General features: G+C 36.7%; 1 protein-coding gene across 3 annotated transcripts in view; it reads left to right on the forward strand.

The window, feature by feature from the left end:
• The window catches only part of SGCG (sarcoglycan gamma), a 75,348-nt gene that overhangs the window by 27,227 nt on the left and 29,805 nt on the right, over positions 1–18,316 (forward strand). For all 3 annotated transcript variants that reach the window (XM_026049860.1, XM_026049861.1, XM_026049862.1), the window contains 2 exons: positions 5,086–5,187; positions 10,716–10,803. In XM_026049860.1, the coding sequence (XP_025905645.1) occupies positions 5,086–5,187; positions 10,716–10,803 (190 nt within the window). The remainder of the gene's footprint in view (positions 1–5,085; positions 5,188–10,715; positions 10,804–18,316) is intronic.

An 18,316-nucleotide genomic window follows, 5' to 3' on the forward strand; every position in this document is an offset into this window, starting at 1 on the left:
CAATGAAACAGTACACTCTTGTTTGCAAAGCAAGTTCTCTAAATAGTAATTGCTGCAAGAAATACTGCAGTGAAAGCTGGATCTATAAAGCCATTAATTGAACTACCTTTGGGGCACAACAAATGATGTCTCAGTCTGAACTTGTCAAGGTCTTTCCCTGAGTTGACCTAAAAGTGAGGTAGAAGTATCCTATAACTACAAAAAGGAATTACTTGAATGAAAATATCACATTCYGTCTATTCTGAAGTTTTAGTTTATCAGTTTTCACCAGCAACTACATTAAGCATGGACTCTTAATAGTTGGGAAATTTGGAATATCGAGGGAACAGGTACTACAAATCAAGTATTCAATTAACTCCTGAGAGAAGAACTGCTTTCTTTGAATTGAGTGTGTATTAATGCTTGAATGGTCTTAAAATGTAACTGTGTTGACCATCATAACATATGGGTTTACCTGTCTTTTCAGTATTTAATCTCTTTCCAAAGGGGGGAAAACAGAAATTTTCCTTTGCAGTTCTTAGCTGATAGACCAGATGCTGAATTTCTGTTGTTTAGAGGAATGGGAGGCCTTCATTTGAGCCTAGCACACTGAAAAGATGCAGAGACAGTGATGCTATGATATATGAACAAGAACAATTGAGCCAGTAAAGTTAGTCCTCGTGTGTGCCAGTTTCTGTTTTGGAAAGAAAATGATTATACCTCATGCCTCATCCTCATTTCTAAGGCATTTGCCTGCAACAGATAGACCACAATATTATTAGAAATCTCAGGAGAGCAATCTCAAATGTATCGTCTGATGCTCTTTTGAGTCCATGAGCCATAAACCAAATGAGATTCTGCTGTAGTGATACCTTCAGGGAAAAGAGGTATGAAAGGCATGAAAGAGTCCTAGATCTGCAGCTACCGCTTTCCCCTCTGAGTAGTCCCATCTCTGTGTATCTTTTTCCATGTGACTATTTCGGTCATGAGCTGGAACAGCAGATTTCACTCTCAGAGAAAAGAGGGAAAGTTCTTTGATCCTCAGCTTTAACAGAATGGGCCCTCAGTGCTAGCCACACCAATCTTGTCAAACTAGCTTTCTCCACTCCTTTCTCAATTTTCCAGAATACAAATATTCATGGCCATAGGAACAACGTCATTCCACAAGGCCCATCAGGATGACTTCTGGAACTTTTTGGTGCTGATGAAAGACTCAGTCTTCTGCATTTTCCTGAAAGAGACTTCAGAACCCTCCCATAGTTTGTGGACATACTGTGCGTCTCTACTATATAGCATGTGGATCATGGAACTGTTTAACCTTATTTCAGAGGAAAATGATTTTCATATTTATATTATATTTTTATATTTAATGTTCTTGAGTCTAAGAGAATGATCCAAAATAGTCCAACATCCAGATACTCCACAGCAGCGCAAGTCTTCACTAAGATTCTAGTAGTGGTTGCTACTCATATCAGGTGGTTTGGAATACTCCTATCTAGAAAAYTGGCTGAAAAACTGGCAAACGCCCTGTAGAAATTGATCCCTGACTCAAATAGTGTTTTGGTGAGCTTCTATGAGACTTGAACCCACTCACAGCTTGAATTCATTGAAGAAGCCCTACTCTTGGGTTATAYGAGTATTAGCACCCTTAAGAACATTTCAAATAAGGAAAAAAAAAAGCTTCTACTGCTGTTAAATATATCTGCTAGTCTGATTAGAAACAGCATAGCAGTTTTGAAATGAACAGCTGCTTGCACCTTTGCTAATGCTAATGCCAAACTGCATCATTACTGCCTCAGGGTTTGGCTCTTGTCAGTAGATCCCACATCCGTCATCTTGCAGCGATATCAAAATCTGCCCAGTGTCTAAATCATTTCATCCTCCTCTTCTGTGCAGGTCAATCCAATATAGAAACTGTGCTGAGGACTTTGTCTGAGTAATTAGCAAGCACAGAGTCTCAGGGTGCTACACACGATAACGTGTCAGAGCTAGGGGCCAGCACGCTCCAGCAGAGCCAGCATCAGGGAGCAGGAGACCAGATTTACGATACATCCACGATGTTTAATGAAGCACCACTTCTTCCCAATCAATACCTTATTATATAACTGCATCACATTCTAAGTCTAACTTTRATTTGAATCCTTTTCTSAAATCAATAGAAATATTTTTGTYCAATGCTTTGCATAGGAATGGACACAAATCCTTGAAACTGAAAAGATCAAGGTTGTGCATCAGTGAAAAAGTGACAGTATTCAGTAAATAATAACTGGTTTATCCTAAACCATGCACGCTACAATGTAAGAGGCAGAGTGGTTACAGAGAGATATATGCAATTATCAAAATGTTCYCTTTTTAGAACTTATCATCGGATCTCTGCTCTTTAGAATGAGTATTTAACMTAAAACTTTTTCTTCTACAATTCATGTAATTTAGTTTGTCACATATAAAAAGAGAATTTACCCATCACACCAAACGGTGAATTTAGGAGAATTTGGATTTCTAATTTGGTGAGAATTTAAGAATAGATATTATGGTAATACTCAGATATTATGGTAATAACTATTATAACTAGATATAGGTCACAAACAGAAATAAATTTCATATTTTTTTTGTTCTCATGTTRTTGTTACCAAGTTCATCTACCAGTCATTAATTTATGTGGGAAACCCAAGTCTAACTCCATATGTTTATGAACTTCATGAATGGTCGGATGATGAGAATGGATGATGAGATTCTTAGGTCAGATATGTGAGAATAAGAATATTGTATTGATGAAGGAGAAGGGACATACTTTAGTACAAGCTAATCCTAAGTGATACGACTGAAAAAACAAGCATTTATATGTAAACTTAAATTTTCTGTTTTGCCACATGGTATATTATTCTTGGTGCAAAAGATATTCTGTTGTCTACAGGGCATTTCAAGAATAACTATTTCTGAAGAAAAAAATAAGAAATGCATGCTGAGTAAATTTCATAATCTTCTTTTTCAACATCAGTTATAGATTTGCACTCTGCTAAAAACTCCTACCTAGCAAAGCCAAAGGCAAGATAGAGATTACCACCCAGGAGTTTGTTATTTTTCCAGAGATGCTTCAGAGCAAGAATTAAGTTTTACTTCTTCTATTACTTTACTACTGTCATTTTATATTTCAGATTTGTTTATGTCACTTTTACATCTATTCTGCAATTACTGTTTGTTTAGTTCATTGTATTCCTGGAAAAAAATAAATGTGATAACCATGTTTAAACCTGGTGAAGTCTAGTGTATTTAGAATCTGGCAGAAGAATGCTGGAAATTATAGAGACTGTATAATATTCTGTCAACTGATGGGAAGAGGCATAGGATCAGAGAAGATAATCAAAACCTAATTTTGCTTAATTTAATGAGCTCCAGATCTTAGTGGTATGTACTTAAAATATCTCAAAATTTTCTTGTGATATTTTTCAAAAGTTTTTTATCTCCATTTTCAATTACAAATTTGAAAATGATGTCCTACTATTTACTTCAAAAACATTTAGAAATCACTCAGTGTTGCCCGGTAGTTGTGAATATGAAAGCTGTAAGGGGGTTCTTCACAATGAGATGCATCACTACCTACCTAGGCACCATCTAGAAACTTTGCCATGGTCTTGAATTTAAAAATTCTGCCTAATTCCACTGAAACAAGCTAGTATGTTTCAGTAGTTTCAAAGCAGTAGAATATTTAACAGATATGAATCTCTGAATATTATCTGACTAACAAGATAAATAGCTATTAAAAGACATAAATAAAAAGACTTAAGTAAACCTCTGCTGAGGAGGAGTTCTAGTCTCCCGGAGAGTGAACTGTTGACATGACTATTTCTTCCTTTTATAATTTAATCTATATGATTCTCTCTTTCTTTCTCTGCAATCCTGTTTTAAAAAGTAGTAAAAGCTTTTCACTGAAGTCTGGTTAGAGATGTATCCCATTATATGTGATTTCTYTGGAGACGATATCCAATATCTGAAAATAATTGAACCTTCTTAAAGCTGAAACTTTCTCTTAGTGAGAGTTATAGTTCATATTCTATGAATAAATTGCTGGTGTGTCATTAGTGACAGACTGCACATCTCTTCTTACATGGAGAAGTGTTTGAAGAAATTTGGAGTGGAGATGCTTTTGGATTTTGTTTTGCTTGTTATTTACTTCTCCCATGTATTTCTTGAGCCAGTAAGTAATTGGGAATTTTCTGTAACTGAGGTGTAAGGCTGGGATATTTTTTGCCAAGTTTTTTCTCACATGTTATGTAGTGGGGGAGGGGAAAAAAAAAAAAAGCAAAATACCCACAGCTGAAGCTTGAAAGTCCTCAGGTGTACTGGCTGAGCGAATTCGTCATTGCATTTTTCAACTATATGATAATGGAGAAGGAAAAAAAAAGTAGAGAATAAAACATAAAAGGGATGGAAGGAGAATGAGGAGGAAGAGACTGAATGAGAAAAATAGAAAATTGACAACAGGTGACAGAAATAGAAAGCAACAACAGGTGACAGAAATAGAAAGCAATAGAGTTATGTAAGACAAGGACCCTTCACATAGAGGTAGAAGAGGTAAAAATAAGGGAAGGAAAGAAAAAAAAATGAATTAAAAAGTCAGAAYTGAAGAGAGGAGCACATCAAAATTCCTCTTCTTCCCTTTAATATGTTATGAAGTATTACATGGTAACTGACATACGGTAAATAGTATGTTCATTTGGTAGGATAAATCCTGAGAAATGGTCAACAAGTGTGTACTCATGTAAAATTTTATGGCTCGTGACAAAGTTTTAGAAAGCATGCACAAAGAGGATTTAAGCATGACCAGTACAAATGTACTTCACTAAGTTAATTAGTGTTATATTGTATTTTGTTCCTCAAAATTTTAAAATTTATACCTGTACTTAATTTTTTTTGAAAGCTGCAGTTTCTCAGATAAAAATATTCTTGGAATAAATGAGGAATTGCCAAAATTTTAAATTTGTTGGTGCATATATTTGTATAGGTAGACTGAAGATAGGGAGATCTGGAGTAATTCAGTTCATGAAATGAACAAAAAATAAATACAGTAAAAATGCTAAAATGTACATAATTCTTATGTCTCCCTAGACAGGCATGGGACATCTCCGTGTTACAAAAGAAGGTCTTCGTCTAGAAGGGGAGTCAGAATTCTTATTCCCTCTTTATGCCAAAGAAATTCATTCTCGAGTGGTAAGTGGAGAATCTTTCAATAATGCTAAAATACATGTAAATGTAAATCAAATATAGGTTACATCCAGGCAACTTTTGTGAGGAAAAAAAAAAAGCTCACATACAAATATTTATACACTTTTTTGCATGCTAATAATAACGTTGTGAAAATACATTCAAATATGTTTTTGATGGAAGAACATGACATATTTTACAAATACAATCAAAGTGCCAGTTACTATGACAGAATTAACTTTTTTTTTTCTCTTGGGCATGTCATAAGAAATTGTCCATAAGGAAATTATCATGGTCATGGTAGTTTAAGCAATGCCACRATTTTAAGAGTACTGTAGAAAGGTGTTTTTTTTTTTTTTCTGAGAATATTTTTATACCTGTTTTCCTGTAAAATCACTTGTTTTGTTTATTCATCCAAAGAATGCTTTCATAATCTTTTAAATACAAATATGAGTGGATGAAAAAGTCATAGTTTCTCTAAAAAGTTCAGTTTTTGTAATTTCTAGGGCACATACTTAATGTACATTTTTTATTTACTTATATATGTAAAATTCAAAAGACTAARTGGAAAGATTGAAATTTATTTAAATAGATCTTTTTATTACTAGTACTGAAGTAGCAAAGAAAAATGATCAAAGAAAGTATTTCACAAGCAGATTAAGTTAACACAAGAACTGATATGGAAGATTTTTATTGTAAGAAAGAAGTGGTGAATTAGTTTTGAAGCATTCAGATAAATTTATAGCAGAGGAAGATCTCGTCAAAGAAAAAATACTTCTAACAACTGTTTTCAGTCACTCAAACTCTTACAGAACAAATTCATATYTCATGAGCAATATCATTAGCTCATCAAGCTGAAGTATTAGGCAATAATGATTAGAGCAAAATATGTCTCTTTCCTTASTTGAAATATACAAATATTTTTGTCAGTTCCATTAGGAAGAATAGAGAATATATGTCTTTCCTGAAAGTAAGGAAAAAGTGTTTGTATTTCTACAGCAAAAGAAATGTAAATGGGATTATCAGATGACATGCGTGATATTGGAGTTAGGATTAGAAGGCTAAAATGGTAAATTACAAAAATTCTGGAATGTTGTCATCTTCGAGAGGTCATGGAGAGTGGGGAAGGTGCTGCAGGACTGAAAGAGAGCCAACATCACTGCAGTCTTCAAAAAGGGCAAGAGGGAGGAGCTGGGAAACTGCAGGCCAGTCAACCTTAGATGAATGGACGTTGAGGTGAGACAGTTTGAATCGAGAACTGTCTGGATGGCAGAGCTCAGAGGGTGGTGATAAATGGGACTGAGTSCAGTTAGAAGCCTGTGGCCAGTGGTGTMCCCCAGAGGTCAGTACTGGGCCCAGTGCTGTTCAACCTGTTCATCAATGACCTGGACGAGGGCACGGAGTGCACCCTTGGCAAGTTTGTGGACGATACAAAGCAGGGTGGAGTGGCCGACACTCCGGAGGGCTGTGCTGCCATCCAGAGGGACCTGGACAGGCTGGAGAGTTGGGCAGAGAGGAACCTCATGAGGTTCAATAAGGACAAGTGCAGGGTCCTGCACCTGGGAGGAATAACCCCAGGCACCAGCACAGATTAGGGGTTGACCTGCTGGAAAGCAGCTCCACGGAGAGGGACCTGRGAGTCCTGGTTGAHACCAAGTTAACCAYGAGGCAGCAGTGCCCTCGTGGCCAAGAAGGCCAATGGGATCCTGGCTGCATCAGGAGGATGTTGGCAGCAGGTCAAGGGAGGGGATCCTGCCCCTCTGCTCAGCCCTGGTGAGGCCGCACCTGGAGTATTGGGGACAGTTCTGGGCACCCCAGTATAGGAGGGACGTGRAGCTTCTGGAGAGGGTCCAGTGGAGAGGGACAAAGATGATTAAGGGACTGGAGCATCTSTCATATGAGGAAAGACTAAGAGAACTAGGTCTGTTATAGCCTGGAGAAGAGAAGACTGGGAGGAGATCTGATCAATATGCATAAGTRTCCGATGGGAGAATATAGGGAAAATGGGGACAAACTCTTCTCGGTGGTGGCCAAGGATAGGACAAGGGGCAATGGGTGTAAGTTGAAACACAGGCAGTTCCATCTCCATGGAAGAACTTCTTGACTGTGAGGGTGCCAGAGCCCTGGAAGAGGCTGCCCAGGGAGGCTGTGGAGTCTCCTTCTCTGGAGATCTTCCAAACCTGCCTGGCTGCCACCCTGTGCCCCGTGCTCTGGGTGTCCCTGCTGGAGCAGGGGGTTGGCCTAGGTGATCTCTAGAGGTCCCTTCCAACTTAGCCATTCTGTGATCTGTTATTTCTATTAAGTTTTCTTTTTCCCTCTTTCCACAACAAATATTTCAGGAAAAGCTCTTATTTAGAGTATGAAATTGCATTACTAAATTTACATTTCCTTTTTGTTCCTTGTGCTCTATTCCATTTTGTATTGCAGGCAGTGGGAACACTGTTTATGTGCTTAAAAGAATTTCCCTTGACATTGTTTATCCAATAAGACTTGCGACTTTTTAAAAAYCAGCACAGCTGATACTTAAGAATTCCCTCTGCTGAAAAAGTCCTTATACAATGCTGAGCTACTTTTAGGATTCCTTCTAGCTCTTAACGCATTTAGTGCAATATAAGAAAAGAAGTGTGACAACATCTAGTACAATCTTAGCTCTCTTATGACCCATTGTGATCATTAGTGGAGTACATTAATTAGAGCCTTCATGCTACTGGATGTCTTGCCCCCTATGAACTGATAACTCATCAGATCTTTTTTCTTGTTTGTTTGCTTTTTAACATATTTTAACTCTATAGAGACTTAAATTTTAACTCTATAGAGATTTAATTTAATTTAAGCTGCAATTCGGTCTCTTGGGTGCCCTGTGTACATATTTATTCTCATAAAATTGCTTATTTGTTATGATTTCTTCTCCTAAGTTTCTCTGTTAGCGAATTGGGCCACTCATGGCTATCCTAGCAGCTTTCTTCCTTGCATTAATAGTTTTCTTCTTGCAGTCTCTGAACAGCTTTTCTCACCTAATGAGGTCTCCAAAGTGCTAACAAAATATGCAACAGAAAATCGACTTGCTGTGCATCATCTCTGGAGCCTATTACAAGTTTATGCCTTCATTATGAGTCCAACAGAGTTGTGGGCAATTCCTTTGCATCTTAGCTAATACATATTCATTTCAAGATAGAGAATGAGCATTTAGAAATACGTTACCAGTTGTGATCAGTCAGTAACACATGGAAATTTGAGGAGGAATTTCTTTCCTGTGAGGGTGCCAGAGCCCTGGAAGAGGCTGCCCAGGGAGGCTGTGGAGCCTCCTTCTCTGGAGATCTTCCAAAGCCGCCTGGCTGCCACCCTGTGCCCCGTGCTCTGGGTGTCCCTGCTGGAGGAGGGAGTGGGACTAGATGATCTCTAGAGGTCCCTTCCAACCTCAGTCATTCTGTGATTCTGTGAAATGTATTATCAATATGAATGTACCTGTGCTACAAAAGCAGTCTCCCTCACCACTCTTGTTAAGTCTACCAATTTGTTGCAATTTGCTGATCTGGATGAAGATGTTCAGCCTTTAATCTCTCATACTTAAAATAAAGTGAGGACAAGGGCCAGGACTGTCTCTCTCTAAATGAGCTTCATTTAAAGACAATTCAGCTAGTTAGTCTAAGAAAAACATAAGATGAACTCACTCCTGTCCTCATCTGCTCCTCAGAACCAGGATTTAGCAGGGAGATTCAGAAGGGCCCAAAATACAGAGATTTTAAGGGAAACATTGGGCAATAAGAACGGGAAACTAATGTGGGAGGAAATTGGTAAGCATAATACCACACCATAAGTTATCCCATCTGGATGTTTTTGTGAAGTAGTTCTGCACTTGCTGTGGTGTAAGAATGACATGCAATTTGAATTTTTCTACCATAGCTAGTCTGGAGTGTTGTGAGGTGTGATAGTGATGAGTGATGATGCCAATTACACCCGTTTAGCATACCCTGCCTTCTGTAAGCAGCAAAAGATGATGATTAGGCATACTCTGATTGCCCTGCAAGTTTCCTGGCTGGGATGCAGCCAGCTGCAGGTGCTTATTGCCAGGTGTGTTTTGCCCTGTCTTATTGCAGAACACCTCACTTAYTTGTTATCATACTGATGCAAGATATTTGAAGTTTGTGCTAGTAGGCTGGGTGGAAGGATGGAGCTTGAATAGAGGTTCAGAAGGGAAATCTTAGAAGCCTTTACAGAGTTACAGAAATGACACGTGGCTAGTGTCCTTTCAAGGAAACTATAGTTATATCCCCTCTGCATGACTCTCTTGTCTTGTCTTGTCTTGTCTTGTCTTTTCTCTTTCTTGTCTTTTCTTTTGTCATGAAGATACCCTTCCCTCAACGTAATCTTTTCTCCTGAATATTCTGATATTCCTCAAATTCACTGAAATTCTCATGAGCCCTGGCAGAGAAGTGAATGAGATCAGAGATCTGCGGTGTTCATGTTCAGCCTTTGATGGATTTGGTCATATTAGGGTTCTTGCAATCTCAGGGTCTGAGAAAGCATTGAAAGTTGCTGCCTAATTTGTTGGCTTTCCTGCAACAAATCAAGAGTAGCATGGACATGTACCACAAGGGACTTAGCAGTTGTCTCGCTCAACTATATGTCTCATTCAGCTCAGCACTGAATGGCCAAAACGTCTTCCTCCTGTTGATCATGCTCTGTTTGTTACAAATATGCAACTCTGGGGTTTGTTTTTGTTTCTAACTTGTACTTAAACTTTTCCTATGTATGTCCTATTGTACCCAGCATGTGATTTTACATTTTTCCTTATATAACCTGACACCTATAAAGGCTTGGAGGCTTGAATCATAGCATGGGGACRCAGATGAGCAGGTATTGCTGCTCAGTCTGCTGACATAGCTCCACAAGGGTGCGAGGCAGGAAGACAATTTAATTCAGGCTGACCCATTTTCATCTGAACTGACRTCTACTGAAGTCACGTTTGAGCTAGTCAGTCTGCCACTTCCCCTATCAAAAACTGAGTTTCCTTGCCAGCAGAGTGAGTGCCAAATGTCTAAATCAAGTCAAAATTATAGACTAAAGAGGAGGTAGAGTTCAAATTCATTCTTCTGACTGTAATACTATACAGTATACTGTAATACTATAAAGGCACAAAATGTGCAAGGTACTAGCACTTAAATGTCTGCCTTCTAGGAATCTCAAATTTGTAGGGAAACATATTAAATATAGGACTTAAGTCATTCTTTTCAAAAGATGCAGTATTAGCAACTATTCTTTGAGCAAATCATAGATCTTGGTCACTCAGGAAGTATACTTTTTAACTTTAATTTTAAGTCTAATGTATAAGTGGAGATTATCAGAAGGACTTGTTCAAAATATTTGATTATATCTGTGGAGGGTTTTGTAATTGTAAAGTTGTTCTTAGCGATTGAGTTAATATAAACACTAGACTAAACTATGAAATTTATTTACARTTCTAGTTATTTTGCTGAATCTGCATTTTTTCTCCGTACTTTTGCTGAGTCTGCATTTGTTTCTCCATGCTTTAGGACTCATCGCTGCTTCTCCAGTCTACTCACAATGTGACTGTGAATGCTCGCAATTCAAATGGGGAGGTCACAGGCAGATTAAATGTGGGTAAGTCTAAATAATTTTTCCTTGTTCAGCATTTTGGAAACATTTTAATGAGTACAAGGAGTTTTCATGGTATAAAGGGCTAGACACATGCTAATGTTTCACTGTAATAGCCATATTTGAATAGTCCATCTGCCATTCAGTAAGTAGTAGTAGTATACTAGCAGTATATTTTCCATTTCATATTTAAACATTAAATCTGTAAAAATTAGAAGCACTTCTTTATTGCAGAGTTATGCAGGAAATGTCACTGCACAAATTTTTCTTTCTTATGTAAGTAGCTATTGATACTAAATAGTTATTTTCTAAGAAAATACAACAGTAAAACATGTATGGCGAGATCTCTTTGCTTCTCTTCACTTTCTAATATTCCTGAGACTGATACATTTAAGCAGATGTCCTAAAAAGAGACCAGGTGAATTCTAGAGCAATTCCCAATTTACTAATATACATATTTTACTACATTCAGTAGCAGTAAGATACACTGGTCTACTGAGTGAAATAGASAGATGTAAATATAGAACAGATATATCCTGACATCAAAAAACAGGCAGAGATTCTCTCCTGYTGCTTAGAAGGCACAAGTCATGTTTATGTATTTCCTAGTCATGGAGATTCATCTAGGCAGTGTTCCACATGCCCTTGGCCAGCACAACTGATTAGCCTGGTCTTCTATGGTTAGTATCGAATCTATACTAATCAATACTGATCGATTCTATTCGATACTAATCGATACTATGGTTGTGATTGAATCGATCGGGCCTATTAACATCTTTTCATCTAAGGAGGTATAGGATATAGCTAGTTACTAACTCACATGTAGACCTCTAACCTGCAGGTGTGAGTGTGAAGATGACTGGATAATGGGTAGATGAACAGCACAGGTGTGTCTTATTCACTCTGAGCTTGTTACTTTTAAGTGACCATTGGCTAGACTTCTAGTTATTAGCCACTACCTTGGATAATTTTCATATTGGTCTGAGAGCCCAACCATTTCTCTCCCCGTCCTGCAGTCCACCATTTCAGTCCAGACCTCTTCAGTTTGGCTATAAAACTCTGTGGGAGACTGTTGAGATGAGACTGATAAGCCTCTGCTTCTTGATCCTTTTTCATATCATGTTTAAAGATAGGGGTGGCATTTGCTTTTTCTTTTTTTTTTTTTTTTGTTTCTTTTGAACCATTATGAATCTCTCTCACTCAACATGATCTTTTAAAGATGATAATGCACAGTCTTGCAATGACATCAGCTAGCCCCCTCAGCAATGCTGGATGCATCCTACCCATTCCCAGGTTAAGACACTTTAAGGAGCAGTGCAATATTTAGGCAGCAAAAGCCCTGAGGAGTAACAGGCTGGAAGGTCTGTGTGATAGTAAGGCATGTAAAAGTAACAAACCTCATCCATTGCTGGAGTGCATCAGAATTTGCTRTGTTTTGTGGGCAAGCTGTGCTTTTTGTGTCAACCCAGCAAGCCTACTCTTGCACTCAGATACATGCCCATCTCCCTCGTTTCAGCCTGGTAAGCAGTAGCTGGTGTGCCAGCCATTCAAACTATGAGACAACTAGAAAGTAAAAATTCACTCCTCCYTACAATAAATGCAGCCGAAAATGAGCCAAGTCTACACTTAACCATCATCAAGCCCAAAATCAGGAGTAGGTACCAAAGGATAGAAAACCACAGTGATAGAATTAAGTAAAGGATCAAATTAAGTTATCAGATTAAACTAGTATCTTCATGCAGCAAAGCATAATTCATACTTGCTTAGCTGTAAGTCTAACTTGATAGGCTTGAGTARTTTGGTAGATTGGGACTCAGACTGATGAGCAGCACTTACTTACACGTTGATTAGACTGGGTAGTTTCTGTGTCAACTTGAAGAATGATCTTATCAATTCATTAAATGTTTGAAAGCTTGACTGTTTTAAAMAAACTTCAAAAAGAAAATATAATTTATAAGTTTAAAAAGAAGCCTAGTATTCCCATTTAAAATATATGATATACCATTAATCACATTTGGTTTTTAAATCTTTTCAAATCTCTTTTTTATCATTCAAGTTAATTATAAAAATGTGAATCATTCCTCTGAAAGATCTGCTCCTAAATATTTATCAAATCATGGTAATAGAGTTCATATCGCATTTTGATAATAACTAAGGATGTGGAAAGTACAGTATTTCTAGTGTCATATTATTGGTACAGTTATTAGACCACTTTGGACTAATTGCAATAGTGTGATAATGTGACCATAAATGTAAGTAAGTCAGCGTTTCCATGACCTGGAATATATGCTGAGGCTTCTGTCTGCTCCATACAGTTGGTAGAGTCCCATCCTGGGACCAGACATGCACTGGTGCTGTGGTTATATGTCCATCCTGCCTGATGACAAAGAAGATTCAGGGTATTCTCTGGGAAGGCAGATCACAGAGCAGATCGTTGATGACTACACTAATTCATCTGATTTGCTCCTTGCCCAGAATGGAAATCTTACAGGAAAAATCATGTTGGACGGTGAGCCAAAAGCCTAATTAATTGTTTGACAGGGTATGTTCAGCCTCCATGACATAGAACTGCTAATAGAAAAGGTATGATACAAAGATATTCATGGTATTTGGTCCAGGTTTGGACCTAGGCACTTGTGGGATGAGTGTCTTCATCACTTTGAGTGGTACTTCTAAATGAGYGATAAATGCTGCCCTGATTTCTGCTTAATCTCAATTCTGGCCTTAYGTTTGAATAAGGTCATAATGAATTTAGGGAGCTCCATATTTAAAACCTGCAATATGAGAGACCATTGGCAAGAGGAAGGTGCATTGCTTCTCAAAGAAATGTTTTGGATAAGCAATTAGCAAACTTTATGGAGAAAAAATATAGGTCATAAAGAMTGATATAACTGAATTTCTGTCTTAGACTTCGACACCTGTAATGTAAGTTAGGTTCCTAAGTGAGCAATMTGAAATATTCACTCATCTTCCTCATTAACAAAGAGAGCTGCAGTGATGAATGTATAAAGGATACTGTAAAGCAAAGTGAAATAAAAAGGTACTTTCCTGCTCATGCCAACCAGTGGGGATGAATTTTACCCAAGTAAAATGAAGCCTATAAAAAATACTTCAATTATTAAGTCCTAATCACTAGGTAAATCAATCCATCTTTCAACCTGTCAAAGATAGCTATAAACCTCAGACCTGTACTGTTTTTTCCACTTCTCAGTCACCATTTAGACTTGTCTTCAGAGCACTGGCAAAGAGAAGTACAGGAAGAGAGAAGGAAGGAAGATGTCTTCTTAAATAGAGAGTTTAACATATCTGCTCTTTAGGATACAGGCATGTAGGCTGAAGAAAACCCATAAACTGAGGGTCACTGCCTGTGCACAGAGCAGGGACTGGGAGGTGCGGGGAGAACAGATCTAGACAGAAACTGTCTTGGTAGTAATGACTCACTTGTAGCAAATATCATCTAAATTTAGGATTCTCCTCTCTTACTGGTAGTTTAATTCTGTTTCTCTGATCTTCACCATGTGGTTCCTCTGGCCCCATTCCCAATAATGTGCAGTTCAGTGTTATTGTATCTTGTGATTTCAAGTCTCTCTAATCTTTTCCTAAAAGATAGCTCATTACTTAGCATAGTTCAGACAAAACACTGTCTGCCTGCACAGTGAGACTCTATCTAGCTTAGGCAATATAAAACTTTAAAAGTGGTCTGTACATTAAAGTAATTCAAATTCAGCACAGAATTAGGGAGGATCTGATAGCACTTTGGCTTCCTCTTTTCAGAGCTAATCAGATAAATACCAAGGTAAGGATGAAATAATAATTTGGGTCTGAAAAAAATCACTAAAATGAAATATTACTGATATTAAATACTCTTAGTATTTTAAACTGATAGAAAAGCATTGAAAAAGTAGTAAAAAATAATACTGTAAAGAAGAACTGCTATGCCTAAAGATATGATTGAACAGCCATGACCGGGTAGCAATAGTTTCTTAGATGATTATCTGTAAATAGCTTGATATTTTTAGCCATTATCCTTAGCCAGTCATAAATTGCATGCACATAAGATGATGTTCCTTCATAAGTATGAAAAATGGGTGTGTGGCTTTGTAAAATGAGTGTTACTTTATATGCACAAGTCTTTGCTAAAGAATTAATGACTTACACACTGCCCAGACTTCTGGAACTCTCTCTTAATGCTCTCCCCATGTTATAAACATAGTGTAATTGTGAAATATTTATATKGGAAATTTGGGGTCATTCCAAAGATGATTATATAATATCATACACAACGCTGTAGCAAAGACACCTTTTAATTCACAGAAAATGGTGATTCAAAATGATTTGTTTTAATTTAAATACAAAGTCCTTAATASAAGTAATTCACAAGAGAGGTGTGAAATGAATCTTTAATTGAGGAGTTTCTATGGAATTTCTCATGTGAAGGTAACAGGCACACAAATGAGCCAAGATGTTCTCAGGAATCACAGATCTACTAAAATTACACAAAATGCAAGCAAATTGCACCATGAGCTGTTGTGTTTCTAAGATTTCTAAGGTTAGGTGGACAAGGAACTTTTTACCAGTTCTGTGAATCTTGTTGTGCTCTGGAAAGGGTTATAATCATTGAAAACAATCTCATTTAATATATCAGGAAAAAAAGTGCTCACAAAATAAACGACAATAACACTGAACTGAACATTATTGGGAATGGGGCCAGGAGAACCACATAGTTAAGACCAGAGAAACAGAATTAAAATACCAGCAATAGGGGAGAGTACTAAATTTAGACGATATTTGCTGTAAATAAGTCATTACTACCAAGACGGTTTCCATCTGGCATTTCAGTCAGCTGTTAAAATCACTTTAAACTCATTTATGACCAAAGGAAGTTATATTATACCAAATAAAKAATTAATAAAGCTATTCATTTAGCTAAGAAAACATGAGAAGAAGATAGTTGTGGGAACATTTCTTGGAGGAATGGGATTTGAGAGAATTATGTTGTCCAAGAGGGAGCACGACAATCACGGATATGGGAAGTGAGAGGATTGAGATTCAGAGGGAATTAAGAGAGCAGCAGCAAAGGAGTAACAAGATATCTCAGAACAGCTGGTAACTATTTTCATTAGTGTAGCTTCTGTCTTTAAAATCATGAATAAGATTCAAAAGATGCTATTACCACTGCTCTCCCATCAGCCTTAAAAATTGAAATATCTGGAACTTTTCTTTGATAATCCAAGAATGCAGTTGAATAAAGCTAATAACTGCCATCTCCAAGACTCCTGTTCTTTTCACTTCAAAGCCTTATTCATCCTTAAAATCAAAAAAGAAACTTACTACCTTTGATTTATAAATTGAATTATAATATAGCAAGTTAGTGTCAAAACTTATCAGGTTCCTACAATAATGAATGATAATGAATTTATAAAATATATGAGAAACATTATAGACCATATAGTCAATTATCAATTAAATCAATTAAATAATTGATAATTAACTATACGATCTATAATATTTAAGAACAACATTTGTATGAAATAGTAAATTATGTTTCACCTAGGTAAACATATATAATTCAAATTATATATGGCCTTCTACATTCTTAAGCATAGSTCTTCCTTACTATCAGATGAATACAATATAGTCGGGATTTTGCAGGGATATCCCAGGATATTAGGAGGAGAACATCAAGAAAACTGCTGAAAAGCAGCATGTTTTCCAAACAATCTCTCCTGAAAAGTAGGTCCTGTGCCTGAAAAGATTCATTTTTCAAGTATGACTTAAGAAGGCTTCAATATCCAGAGAACTCTTAAGTTCTGCTTGTATCGTGGCTTTTTCAAGAGCAAAAACCACAAAAGAAAAGGGATTTCCAAGTTATGCAAAGTCTACGAGAACAGACTTAAGTCCAGTGGATTCCTGTTCCTGTTTCTTGTTTGATCATTTACACCAAGTAACACCGATAGCTTCAGGTCAGGGATTAAGTTTAAAGTATGTAAAACTAGAGACAATTTATTTAGATAGCTATGTTATAAAGCTTTTCAGCACTTTGAAACATGGAATCAATGAAATATGTATTCCTCTTGGAAAACATGGGAATATGGTAAAAGACAAAAAGATTTATGAAGTCTGAATACACAATTACAGCCAAAATACTGCCTAGAACCTATCTACCATGTCTATCACATTAGTTTGAGCAGCTGTTAAAATGAGAATATTTGTCCTTTCCTTCCCCCTCTTTTTTTTTAACAGGGGCAACATTCTAATGAAGCAGATAAGTGTCAGTACCTAATATATTGCTTCATTAACATTAATTGCCATCTATAAAGTACTACTTTCCAGTGTCAAATCATTTCTGTTTTCTTATCAGCATTTTGACATTTCATTTTCAAGTGGTGGTATTTTTTCATTAGAGGCATAATGGGAAGAGAACAGTGTTAATGAAGCATGATGTATGTAAAAGGAGTTTGATGTTGTTTTTTCAGGGAAAACCCTGAAGCCAGTTTCATAAACTTGACTTAATTAATAGCATTGTAAAATGATTTAGCTTTTCCTTCTTTATTTTTCCCAGAAGGCTTTCATTAAAACTTCATTTTTGTCCAAATAGGTTCTTTCTTATCTTTCAGATAAAAGCCAGAACATATTTCCTGAAGATCTTTTTGTTGCAGGAAGATGATTATTTGCACAGCTTTAATTGCTGTCCAGCTGGATTATAAGAAGCTAGGATACAACATAGGAGTAATTAATACAAAGATAAATTGCAAATTTCACTGAAGTATTTCTGAGGTGATTAAGTCTTCCTATGATAAACATTATTTGTTCCAAAGGGATGAAAGTAGAGATTGTTACCTCTGGGGTATATAAATTTTAGGTATGAGTAAATCCAGTCACCTCAAGGCAGACATGCTGGTTCTATTTAAAAGTAAACCGTATTTAACTAAGATCAGGCAAAATTTAGAGAATGACATGTGGCGGATAAGATATCATATAAACTTTTTAACAATTTTTTCTCTAATTACCTGTTCCAGTCCATGACACATTTTTTTCTGTTGCATGTTAAACATATATGCTATAAATCTTTTGAGAGACCATTGTGTATTTCAGTGGATAAAATGTTCAGATTTATAAAAAGAGGAAAATAGTGAGTAGGAATCAATATGTATTTAGATTAAAACTAGCTAAGCAAGCCTCAGTTAAAACTTGTTTATGAAAGAAATTAAACTAGTCATTAGAACTATTCTAACAGCAAGTAATGTATATTTAGATTCTAATGAAAAGCATCCTATTCTGCAAAAAAATACCACTGAGATCTATGCACTATGCATAGTAAGATGCTTACCATAGCAAGATTCACACCCTGGCCTCAAAAGAAGCAATATTTATAAAGAAATGTATGATAATGTTCAGGAGCAGCAAGCCAGATTTCAAACATTCTCTGGAAGTTAATCAGGGACTTATGGGCATTGCCAACTTGCTGAAATATGTCAGCATCAAAGTAGAGGGGAATTTTTACCTGCTGAGGAGATTT

This window comes from Nothoprocta perdicaria, unplaced genomic scaffold (assembly GCF_003342845.1).
Source record: "Nothoprocta perdicaria isolate Ctin4 unplaced genomic scaffold, notPer1 scaffold_62, whole genome shotgun sequence".
NCBI classification, from domain to species: Eukaryota; Metazoa; Chordata; class Aves; order Tinamiformes; family Tinamidae; genus Nothoprocta; species Nothoprocta perdicaria.